This window comes from Patiria miniata, unplaced genomic scaffold, assembly GCF_015706575.1.
Source record: "Patiria miniata isolate m_02_andy unplaced genomic scaffold, ASM1570657v1 HiC_scaffold_7, whole genome shotgun sequence".
Taxonomy (NCBI): Eukaryota; Metazoa; Echinodermata; class Asteroidea; order Valvatida; family Asterinidae; genus Patiria; species Patiria miniata.
This window is the reverse complement of record NW_024037074.1, coordinates 3,640,143-3,652,711: the sequence shown is the minus strand read 5'-3', so window position 1 is coordinate 3,652,711 and position 12,569 is coordinate 3,640,143. Positions and strand designations below refer to the sequence as shown.

At 43.9% G+C, this 12,569-nt stretch overlaps 1 protein-coding gene across 2 annotated transcripts in view; it reads left to right on the top strand.

Moving 5' to 3' along the window:
- Window positions 1-323: 323 nt before the first annotated feature.
- The window catches only part of LOC119744921, a 29,384-nt gene continuing 17,138 nt past the window's right edge, over window positions 324-12,569 (top strand). Inside the window, exons 1-11 of one of the 2 annotated variants that reach the window (XM_038221122.1) lie at window positions 324-427; window positions 1,205-1,465; window positions 2,269-2,391; window positions 2,886-3,196; window positions 4,008-4,357; window positions 5,023-5,163; window positions 6,539-6,654; window positions 7,945-8,231; window positions 8,665-8,807; window positions 10,293-10,507; window positions 11,192-11,273. In XM_038221122.1, coding sequence (XP_038077050.1) covers window positions 1,237-1,465; window positions 2,269-2,391; window positions 2,886-3,196; window positions 4,008-4,357; window positions 5,023-5,163; window positions 6,539-6,654; window positions 7,945-8,231; window positions 8,665-8,807; window positions 10,293-10,507; window positions 11,192-11,273 — 1,997 coding nt within the window. In that variant the 5' untranslated portion in view covers window positions 324-427; window positions 1,205-1,236. Of the gene's footprint in view, window positions 428-1,201; window positions 1,466-2,268; window positions 2,392-2,885; window positions 3,197-4,007; window positions 4,358-5,022; window positions 5,164-6,538; window positions 6,655-7,944; window positions 8,232-8,664; window positions 8,808-10,292; window positions 10,508-11,191; window positions 11,274-12,569 lie in introns of both variants that reach the window. The other variant, XM_038221123.1, reaches the window with a different exon arrangement.

The window sequence follows — 12,569 nt, the reverse complement described above, 5'->3', positions numbered from 1 at the left end:
TATTATTTTGCAACTAAGCGCATTATCAGGAGCGCATCCATGTTTTGTATCTCTGGGGACACTGCAGGTCTAAATGTGCAATTAATTCTTTCTGTAAAAAAAAATAGTAGCCTCAATTGTTTCGTTCCGTAAACGAGATTGATTAATAGCGTAAGAGGATATAGCCACCAGTAACGATTGAGAGGTGCATTAAGTGATTTCATTAAAAAAAAAAATCCCCCAAAAACACACAAATGAGAAAATGTCCCCCCCCCCCCCTCGATCGGATACGCCATACAGGTGTGCAAACTGTAGATTAATGAAACTGTTATGAACGACAGAGGGCGCTGTATTAAAAGCTTGTTGTTTTGTGGGCAGCGCTGACACTGTGCGAGAGATGTTGTTGACAAAATGAACTTCATTTGTGGCTAGAAAAAATAAATTTGAGGTGAGTGTTCGTCAATCATATTTTGGAAGTTGTTAAATAATAGAGGTGTTATTTGCGCTGCTGTTTTGGAGTTATCACTCGCATGCAACAGTCTCCTGAATAGTGATTGTGTAGCCTATGTGTTTCAGTGTTAGACTCGCCCGCCTCCTGGAGTTGGGGGAGGGGAGGGGGGGGGGGTGAGTGAGTGTAGAATACTCGGATAGCTGAATACGTACTTTTTTTCGATAATTTAATAGCATTTGAAATGTGTCTCGTAGTCTGTGGATGTCATGAAGCTTAACAAATATTTTGTAAATAAATTTACGCACTGATCACTGTTCATCATGGAAATTGGAATATTTTTGGTTAATTTGGGTTCAAGACTTTGACTAAAGACATCAACACATCGAGACTTCTCACATGTTGAAATGTTACTCCCTTTTGTATTTTTGTATTTGACTAGTCACCATATTTAATCTTTCCATGATTTGGACTAGGTTTAATTTTCACAGAAAATTTGGGAAGAATTCCATACGTGGACATCACTAATTTTTCCCTGCAGTGACGTATTACTAAAAACATCAGCCATCTCAAAGCGATATTATGTCCTAAAAAAGTCAAAAATACCAGGAAAAACATTGAAGCATTTACTGAGAAAACACTTGGAATTTTTCAGACCAGTCTCGTAGGGTTTGTGCACAGAGTGTCAAGTGATGTCCAGGTATGGAACTCTTTTTAAATTTACAAGTATGGAACTCTTTTAAAATATTGAATTTTTTTAATTGATTCTTTCAGCAGCAGTGCACATAACTCCCATTCCGTCCCTCACGATGGTTCACGTTCTACCCTGCCACCAATTTGCCGGTGACCCCAAGACCTTAGCCTTGTCTCAAGACCCACTGACGATCTTTGCCTCGCGGAGTCAGCTGTTTGTGGCCACTTTGCAGCACAGCGTCAACGTGTACGGGCTCGGAGACGGCTCGTCTGGAGACCATGGGTCACTGCAGCATAGCTTCACCACGGCCGGGCTGGTCAAACAGGGAGCATACAGCACCACAGGTTTGTCCATAGATCTTAGTGTAACCTACCGCCCTGAATCCTTCAAAATCTACTTTTGCCAAAGTGGAGGAATTTGGAGGATTGAGGTAACATGGCAAAAGTGCGTTACTGATTTCGTAGATGCACTTTGTCAAGGTCTTGGGCCGGACCTTGTGTTGTTTTTGCTCGGCCATGCGTAGATATAGGCCTGGATTATGCTTGAAATCCTCCGTACTGCTCCAGGATGTCACTGGCCAAGCTTCGACATATTGACAGTCACTGCCGCATGATTTTGCAGGATTCAGGCAGTGGTCGCCCGTCCACGGATCATATTCAAGAAATAATGGAGGAATTTGCAGGATTGAGGCTATATGCTATTTTTCCATGAGGCCAATTGGAGGATTTTGCAGAATTGAGGCTACATCCTAGCAAAAAGGCCTAGGAGTTAGGGTTAAGGGACTAAACAGGACAAACAGTGTAGCTCAAAGGCCTTTTCACACTAAACAAATCTTGGGGTTGATGCGGGGTTGACGCAGGGTTCAAATCAATAGTACCGGTCACTGAGCAAAATCAGCTTGGTTTGCAAGAAACAAGTGTGAAACGATGCAGGGTTGAAAAATCAAAAACTCAACTAGGGGTGGCGCTGGGTTCGCCAAATAAACTTGTACCCAAAATAAATTGGAGGGAACACGAGAATGATTTCCTTAAACAAAAAAGAAACGTAAAATCAGGCTGGGACTGGAACCAGCTGTCGCGATTGAATCAAACCCAAGTCACAGAGGGAAAAGTACCCTGACTCCCCTTTGTTTTGCTTGTTTTCACAGGTAACTACATTGCAACCCTGGAGGTGCAAGGCAGCCCCCAGCACCAGACCACGTCCATCCGGGTGTACTTCAACTGGGAGATGAGCGGGCCGCACTTGGCCGTCCGCGCTCGAGTTGCCGGAGGTAAGAGACATTGTATACACTTCTCCCTCTTCATATAAAACAGGAGGTTCGCTTGTCAGGTTTTAGCTTTTCTGAACCCTGAAAACAGCCTGGGAACACCAGGTTTTTCGTGATGGGAAGAGTTGCCCAATCCAGCTAGGAATCTGCTTTGAATTCCTAGTTTTTCAAAGCACTGGTGCTCAAGGCGATACATCATTATTACCCTGCTCATTGGTTCGTTGAAACATTCCAAAGACAATTTCAGTTCTCTGGGGAGAGTAAAGCTCAGTTTTGCCATTTATGGCGCAAGCCAGCTAAAATCAACCGCGACAGCTATCTCTTGCCCTCACATGTACCCAATTTACTCCTTGGTGGGGAGAAGCAATGAGTGACAAAGTGCCTTGCCCAAGGGCACATGCACCATAACCCCAGGCTGGACTGCAGAATTACCTGCAGACCACGATTTCAATGCTCAGTGGAGTCAAATTTTCCTGTCTTCTTCTTGCGATCTGCAGGTGATATCCGCGAACGAGGTGCCACTGTCTCGACCTACAATCTAGACCGGCGCTCCGGCACCCAGTTTGAATTGGTGGAGGTGCAGACCCCTGCCCCGGCCCAGTGCATCAGCTGCTGCCCGGCCACCGGTAACCTGGCCGCCGGCATCGACAACACGGTCTCCGTCTACCGCTTTGTGGTCCAGAACCCCGGCACGCCGACGGAGTGCGGGGACTTTGATTGGCTGATCCAGCTGCGGATGGGCCTGATGGTTCGAGAGGTGCGGATGTGCGAGGGGACCATCGCCTGCATGGGCACCCAGGAACTACAGGTGAGCACATTTCGGCTGGGAACCTGCCTGAATCTTATCAAATCCTACCGCGTGAAACAATCAATGGGATCTTCCGTGGGGTTAGGGCTCGTCTCAATTCATATCCGAGTCGAGTTCCAGACAAGTTGCAGACATTGTATCTGGTATAAGTTGCAGGATTCTGAACAACCTCCCCGCAATCTTTCCCGCATCGAATTTATCAGTATTTATGAGTCAAGTAGTTGCCACTTAGAGCTTCTTCTGGACAAAGTGAATGATTCTACCCACATCTTGTCTGGAACTCGTTCTGGATGTGAATTGAGAGAGGTCCTTTAACTTTCCAGGGGCTGCATCAGTGGCCCGGCTCTACCTTCTTCAATGCTTGGAAATCCTCCCCAAACCCCTTTGATGATTTTGAAGGGTCCAGGGTCCGATTTCACGAAACACTATTGAAGACACTATAAACTTGTCTTAAATGCTCGCGACTCATCCTAGGATTGATTTCACCAAACTTAAAACGCGTTCAACACGTCCTAACTTCCCAAGCAAAAGAACTGAACTTGTCTTATCTTAAGATTGGTCTGAGGGTAATTTATCTCATTAATGCCTGCATAATTTGTATATCGCCTGGAAACCATTGCCATTAAAGACGAGTGTCGTCCTAGAGTTATAGTTTCGACGAAGAAACCACTGTGGAAACAGATTTTGTCGGGACCCTCTCTAATCATGCATGAAAAGGAAAATTGGTTAATCCCACTTGTCACCAGCAATAAAGTAGTGTTGTACCTATCTTCAAGAAAGTTGTGATTCTGGCTTGTTGTACATGACCTAGGTGGTAAAAGTCCGTCTGTGGGACACGGCCAGTCGTGAACCCCTCCGCGGCCGGTCGGTCACCGACACGGAGATCATCAAGACCCAGCGGGGCAAGCGACGGGTGCCGCTGCTCATCAAGCCGGCCCCGTCCCCGGAACACTCCGGCTCCGATGAGGACAGTGAGGCCCCGGCCTCGTCCTGGAAGTCCCCCGCCGATCTGAAGAAGGGCAAATCGCGGGAGTTTTGCCAGGCTCAGCCGTATTTCGTCATCGCCGAGGGAGCAGCCTTGGACTGGGATTTTGGCATCGAGGCTACCTCGGGAGTAGGTGCCGACAAATCATCGTCGACCCAGCAAACCACTCCAGGAAAGTAAGTTGGTTTGTCTTGACACTACGACCATGCTATACAGTATTCCTTTACAGTACCGATGGTTCCAGTGTTGAATAGTCTCCCAGATGCTACTGTGGGTCAGCCCATGGCTTGGGGAGTCAAGTTTACGTAGTGGTACTTTCAGTCAGGTTGGCTTAGCGGTACTTTCCTTGCCTTCCAACGCTGTGACCCGGGTTCGAGTCCCGCCTGGGCCAATATGTGGATTGGGTTTTCAGTCCCTGCCTGATTCCATGGGTTTTTCCTCAGAACAATCTTCTGAGGTTTTCCTCCCGTCTCTAAAACTGTAATTTCTTCTCATTGTCTCCTCTCTTCAGGTTTCTTCAGCTTTGCGAGCTACGATGCCTAGGGCGCTTTTGAGGAATCCTTTGGTTTCATTACAAGAAATAAATAAATAATAATAATAATAACTTCCCAAATAAGGTGCCTTCTCATTTATCTGCGGACCTTATTGATGCAGAATTGCATTGTTTTATCTTATCATCCAATCAAAAGAGTCCGTACAAAAATGTTTCTGAAAAAGTTCTTTCTGTCTTTGTTCTTAATGTTTTGTGCCGTTATTACTCCAGTTTTATAATTGTTTTCATCCCTATCTCCACACTTAGAAGTTCTTAAAGTTTCTATATCTTTAATTGTTATTGGTGCAGTGCTACGGTGTACCTACCAAGCATCCAATCGGAGGAGCCGTACTATGAAAGCTCAGAGGTGAACTGCGAGATGATTGGCCCGGTCAGCAGATTTGAGGGGCATCCGACTCACATACTGCTTCCTAAGAGACGTACTCGCAAGTAGGCCAAAACGTCTGCTTTGCTTTTCAAATAACTAAAATTCAGATACTTGAAATTTTTTCCTGAGAACCGTTTTTTTATCCCACTAAACTAAGGTTTATTGTAAGCCCAAATTGTGCACCTCTTGTGAAAAGATGAAACATGATTTAACAGTCTTGAGTTAGCAAAAATTTGTTGAACCAAATTTGAACTTGCCCTTTTTGGCAGAAATTCGTTTTCTAAGTAAAGCGGTGCACCTGTGCCCAACTCAGAATTTCAGTATTCCTAATTTTTTTTTTCCTTTTCATGGTTTGGCAATTTCACCACGTTCATGTTCTTTTGAGTTGAATGATACGCAGCAAAACAAACTAAATCATCACGTCAATTCATAACTTCTAAATTTTGCATTGAAAAGCTTCAAATGAATAAATAGAATAAATACTAAGTTGGAAAATTCAGGAGGAAAAATCACAACTACTTTACCCCAAACATAGAATCCTTTCTTTTGATATGATTTAGTAAAGTGCGTATTTTCAGTTTGGGGCCATACAGGATTAGAGGGAATGTACAACATTTGCTTTTGCTGCAATTTTCAGAAATAAATGGATTTGGAGGATTTGTATGTTATAGCAAATATTGTTAAAATGACTTGTTTCACGTTTTGGGCTTGTAGATGTTGGAAAACCCAAGAAAACCAATCATGTTCTTGTAGTCTGGTTCCCCGACTCCACTTAAGATGAAACGGAGCAATTTATAGACTTTTGGGAATTGTAAGTTCAGAGAATTAGTCTAGCAGGCGTGTACCACATCTGTGCAATCAATTGCAAAGAAAACAATGAATAACTAATTATGAAAAATTAGAAGCAGGTTTTGAAAAAAGCCAGTTTTTGTCCAACGCTGGTCGGCCGATCAGCGTTGGAAAAATACTATTTTTCTTGAGAATGATAGCACACCAGGAGCCACGATTTTACAGGATGCTTTAGACTGTCATTCCCTAACAATCCAGTAAGGTATTTCATGATAATTTGATCATTTCGTTTTGTGATGTTTGCAAATGTTATATCTTCCCTTTAATCCTAACCCCAAGGGAATTTTGGCTAGAACCCTCGCTAAATGCAGCAACATGTCGCCCTTGCCAAAATGACAAGCCTGCCCAGTGTTTAGATTCATCAGGTCAAAAATCTCAAGGCCAAACTGCCTCAGAGTCTGTGGTCACCGAATCCAGCAGGATACAACTGTGGCATTGTTCAATGGGACAAGCTCTCATTGTTTCAAGAATTGGCTGTTTGTGCACTGGTGTTGATGGCTCAATGCAACAAGGTCCCACAGACTTTTACACCTGATAATTTTTGTTTTTCCGTGTCATGTTTGTTTAATTTTGTGTATTTTTTTTCAGGTTGAGGACATCACTGACGCAGCTTCTATATCGCCGCTTCATCATGTCGAATATTAACGAGGGGGATAACGATAACGGCCTACACTCACTACAGTTCCTTCCTACGTATGCCACAGGTAAAATCCTGATCAACCTTTTTGCCAGGAGCTTTTCTAAATCCTCTTAGAGGGAGTGTCGCATCGTCTTTAGGCTTTGTGACTTGCGATTAGAGGTCAGGGGTTCGAGTCCTGCTGCTGGCCATATGTTGTGTCCGTGGGCAAGCGACTTTACCCTAACATGCCTCCCTCTACCCAGGAGAGCAAGCAGAGGGGGAGTGTGGCCTAGTGGTTATGGTTTGTGATGTATAAGCAGAGGTTTAGGGGTTCAAATGCTGCTGCTGGCCATATGGTGTGTCCTTGGGCAAGCCACTTTACCCTAACAGGCCTCCTTCTTCCCAGGAGAGCAAGCAGGGGGAGTTTGGCATAGTGGTTAGGGTTTAGGACTCATGATCAGAGGGTCAGGGCTTCGAATCTTGTTGCTGGCCATACGGCGTGTCCTTGGGCAAGCCACTTTATCCTCACGTGCCTCATTCTATCCAGGAGAGCAAGCGGGGGAGTTTGGCCTAGTGGTTACGATTTGCGATACATAGTCAGAAGGTCAGGGGTTCATATCCTGCTGCTGGCCGTACGGCGTGTCCTTGGGCAAGCCACTTTATCTTCACTTTGCCTCATTCTATTCAGGAGAACAGGCAGGGGGAGGTTGGCCTAGAGGTTACGGTTTGCGATAAATAGTCAGAGGGTCAGGTGTTCATATCCTGCTGCTGGCCATACGGCGTGTCCTTGGGCAAGCCACTTTATCCTCACTTTGCCTCATTCTATTCAGGAGAACAGGCAGGTGGAGGTTGGCCTAGTGGTTACGGTTTGTGATACATAGTCAGAGGGTCAGGGGTTCATATCCTGCTGCTGGCCATACGATGTGTCCTTGGGCAAGCCACTTTATCCTCACTTTGCCTCATTCTATTCAGTAGAACAGGCAGGGGGAGGTTGGCCTAGTGGTTACGGTTTGTGATACATAGTCAGAGGGTCAGGGGTTCGAATCCTGACCATATTTTGTCTCTTTGGGCACTTCCTAATGTTGCTAACCAAGCTAGGCAGTTTCACTTTGTGGAGTACGTGAAGTTCTAGTTTTCTTGATTTAAGGTAGTGATTGCAGTACCCACTGCTATATCAGATACCAACTGGCCATCCGACCTCGGAAACTCGATGGTCGATTGGATAAAGCTGGAGGCCATGAATTTAGGCTTCGTCTGAATAAGCTTGTGATTTTATTTCTTGAAAGCTGTCAGTCGGCAACTTACTGTACAGTGCCTATGAGATTATAGTGAAGGGCGAAAAATCCAATATTATAAACATTTTCTTTGATGCTAGCTTCCCACGGCAAGACGGAGCCCAGTAACGATCTCTTGGAGAGCAGCAACGCCCAGAACCTGGCCGGACTCTGCTGCTTCTTCAGCACCTCCCGAGGGGGCTACCTGTACGAGATGCAGCCCCGGCCCCGCCTACTGACGGAGTACACCTACAAGGCCGACGCCCTCCAGGTTGAGGCTGGGCGGAGCCTGCTGTACGCGTTGACTCAGAACGGGCTGGAGACGTTCACGCTGCGCACGGCGGCCGCCGCGCTGCCCAACATGGAGGCCGTGGATAACATTGCCAATGTGAGACATTTGTTCAGCGACTTTACAATTTCAGTTTTTATATTACCAACAGCTTTATGAGTCCCTGCTCAGATCAAGGATGTAGTCAGGTCTATCACAAGTCCTTCACAAGTCCAGTCGCAAGTTAATCACAAGTCCAGTTACAAGTTAATCACAAGTCCAGTTACAAGTTAATCACAAGTCCAGTTACAAATCGCAGTGGATAAACAATGACAAAGGAAAGCCTTGGTCAAAGCTCGTTTGAATAGCTTGTGAGTTGAATTGGGACTGGAGGACTTGCAGGGACTTCTGATGGACTCGACTTCATCCCTTGCTCAGATTTTAAACCTGGAATGTAACCCATACCCTAGAGTATTCTTTAAGTAAATTTTGGTATAAATTGTCTTGGATTTGACAACTATTTTTACAATTTTCAGAGCTTTGTCTTTTGCAGACCTGTCCCCCAGCAACGTTGGACATCAGCCTAGTCGGTCTGGAGCCATACCTTGGTCTCACTCAGCTCACAGTCAGTCAGAAACACGTCATGCTTCTATCTAAGACCAAAGAATCCTCCAGCCAAGCCATACTCACCAGAGGGTAACGTACATTTTTGTTTTGGGTTGCTTCGCCTCAAAGATTCTTGAAATTCTTGTGTCCTGTCGTTTTGTCTCTCCGTCTCTCTGGTCTGTATTTTCTGGGAGTCTGGATTGGTCTGGGGCCAATTTCTTGGAGCTGCTTAAGCACAAAATTTACTTAAGCACAAAAACGTCTTGCTTAATAAAATCAGGTTACCGGCCAAAACTCCATGCAATTGTTATGCTAAGTAAACAATAGCTAAATACCAGTCACAAGCAATGTACATCACATGGAGTTTTGGCCGGTAACCTAATTTTACTAAGCAATGTTTTTTCGTGCTTAGGCAAATTTTCTGCTTAAGCAGCTCTATGAAATTGGGCCCAGCTGGGTCTCCTCGAGTGTTGAGTTTTAGCCTTCGTTTTTATTGTATACTTAATTGTGGAATTGTATTTCAAGCCTCTTTTTTTTCTTTTTTCTTTTTTTTTTTTTAAATTTGATTTTTACTGTTTTGGACATTTACCTGGATCTCATGAAATTGACCTGTCATTTTTCAATGTATTTTTTATGGTATTTTTTTAATGATGGCCCATCGAATATCATCCCTGAGGTGACATTGCTACCATCAATAAATATAGTCATTAATATAGATTTGCCTGAATTATTGTCGGAACCCAGATAATTTGAAATTTGTAAAAATAAAATTTCATAACTAAACGTGCGTCTGTTTGGTTTTTGTTCGATATCTCATTCACAACAAGTAAGTAAACTTTTGTACTGCTAGAAAAAAAAAAAACTACCGTAGGGAAAACATCTTTAAGTTTAATACTCTTTGCTCTTCAAAAAGTGGATTTCTTTCTTCTCCTAGCAAATTTTCAATTTGTATGTTTTCTTTTGACTTAAAATAAACTACATTATTCTGATTTGTGGCGTCTACAACCCACTGGAAAAAACCTGTAAGGACCGACGTATTTTTTGGCAGCCAATAATTTAAATTTTGTGAAGAACTAATTCTATAACTGAAACTCAGTGGATTTTTTTTTAGTTCGATGTCCATTCGAAAGTGAATAACTGTTATATTGCCAGGAAAATAATTTATTACAAAACAAAAATCTTTTTTCGTTTTTTTTTTTTTTTTGAGGTGGAGCTCAAAAGTTGGGGGAAAAAAGTATCTTTATTCCATCATAATAAGCCAGTTCGGTGTCTCGATGAAGTATTCCAGGTCAAAGGTCATTCAGGATAAAATCGCTGACTTGACGTTACGCAGTGTTACGTGAACGCCAATTCTGCTCGTAATTAGCATACGAGCATTGTGCGCCCGCCTCCCAGCACGTTCAGTTTCCTTCGGTGGGCTTCCGACTTTGATTATCCCGAAAAACCCGTTGAAATACCGAGCTGGCTTATTAGCCCTTCAGAAGGTGAACACTCGCATGAATATCAAACTGACAATGAACATTTTCATATCAAGTTATCTATTAACATTGGATTGAAATTTGATTGGGTCACCAGTGAAATGAGCGCCAGTATATCCAGCAAGGCTAGCACAGTCTACATCCTGGAGCAAGCCTGCCTCTCGACTATCTACAAGTCGCTGGTGGAGCTCGGGGAGCGATATCGGCACACCAGCCCAGGGGGTTACCTACAGAGCCTACTGGAGGGTCACCTGCTGCTGAGGATGGCCAAGATGAACCGCCAACAAGAGAACGCCCAGGCAGGGCTAGAAGGTGGGGTCAGAAAAATGCTCAGAGCCGGCAGATTTGTTTTGAGACTTGATTTGGATTTTTAGTCACCTATTCTCCCTTTTATTCTTCTTGTCTCTGACAAGTGCGGTAGTGCCACCGGGGCAGGAGGTTGCTATCAACAAGATGTTTCAAATCCAGTCCGGGGAATTGTGGCAGCGCTACCCATTAAGTTCCGAGCATACCTCATGTGCTTGCATTAGCTTGCGTACAGTTGTGGGGAGGTATGCTTGGCACTTCCTGGGTAGCGGCGCCGAAGTTCTCCAGTCTTGATTTGATTCATCTTGTTGACGGGAATCTCTACTGCCACTGCTGCTCTTCCACGCTGTATTAGGCGAACAAAATTCGAAAGCCATTTTTAGATCAAGACTAGAGATTTGCCGAATCGTGTATGGATTCATCTTTGGCTACTTACTACTGTGGTCTGTTTCCATGCGGACCAGTAAAACTCACTGAAAAGTCTGGCGAAATCTTTTGTCACAAGGTGATCAGCCATTGTTGTCTAGTGCCCAGAAGTCTAAACCATGTGAAAGGCATTGTCTGCAATTGATGCTCTGGTCACCAGCCTGTACTTTGCAGTTACTCTCACATTAATTTTATGTCACGGCAGAAAAATGGCCTTTATCTTTGCATAACACTTCAAATATGATTTTCTGTCGGTTTTCTCAGATTTTCCCAGTTCTAAATCGCCAGACGAACTTCAATCTCTCTACCTGCAATCCTGTCTGCAGTTAGCCCTCCACTACTGCAGGTATTAGTCAACTTTGTCAGTTGATTTTCAAATCTCATAAACTCTAATCACCTAGCCAAGGATAATTCTTGAAACATTTTTAGATTCCTCCAAACTCCGCCATCAAGTCCCTGAAGCGGCAGAGCTCTATCCTGCAAAGACCTCAAAACCTCTTGGTGAATATTAAAGAATCAGTCTCCAAAGGCCAAACGTCGTCTCTGTAGGGGTGTGCCTTTACGGGAACTGGGTACCCGAATGAAAAAACATGGGTACCCGCATACCTGTTTAAGGTTTAGTCCATCATTTGCAATTTGTGCATTTTGTTCGTTTGAAGCAACAAAAGTACTCAAAATTTAAAGAAGGGTGCTAAACAACTGACCTGATGAAGTTTCAGCTCAGCTTCAGCTGTATATTTCGAGAAAAACAGCATTCTAGGATCTCAATTTCAAATCAAAAGCTGCTGAATCATGTTTTGAATCAGGCCTGAATTCAGCATCCGAGACACGTTCTCACTGAGCCGATTGCAGCTACGCGATGTCGCGCACTGATCCAACAAATTATAGCAACCATGCGTGCATGTGCGTAGTGTCAACGCTTGCGCACGCTTCGCCGAACAAAGTAACGAACTACTAACAGAAATTTCCAACGTTGCTTCTTTAAAGACGCACCATTGGAAAGGCCTTCTTTTGTTGATTTCTTCAAAATGACAGCTTGCCAGAAAGAATGATTTCATAGGGAGTTTAGTCCCCTTACTATCTTTCAAGCAAGTATGTTTTTCATCAATAATTACGCCAGTTACTTTTTGGATAGCTGCAAATGATGGACTCTGGCTTTAAAGACTCCCAACACCAAAATTTTAAATCTTGGAAGTTGCAGTTCAGCTTGTTTATAAAGGTCCGCACAATAATACTACCACATGCGTCGATCCAGCAAGATATACGAGTGTGCACGGTGTAAAACTGGAACTTTCGCGAGCGTCACAAACATGTTTTGTTTCTTGCATGTAGCCTGGTTTTCATTTTTAAAATCCTCCACAAATGACATTCAAAAGCTTTCTATTTCATTGTCTGAGAAGTTTCTTAAGTAATTTGTAAAAGTTGGTTACGAGTAGCCGATCCCATAATCTGGAACCGGTTCCTGACATTAACGGTCGGGTACTCAGGTACCCGGTTCCAACGCCCAGCCCTACATCTTTGTGACGTCACAAAGATGACCTTACACAAAGGACAGCATCCCGCATGGAATAAAGTTGTTATACTGACCCTTTTCCTTTTCAAATACATCTTTCAGAGGAGAGACAACTGATTGGCATTTGAC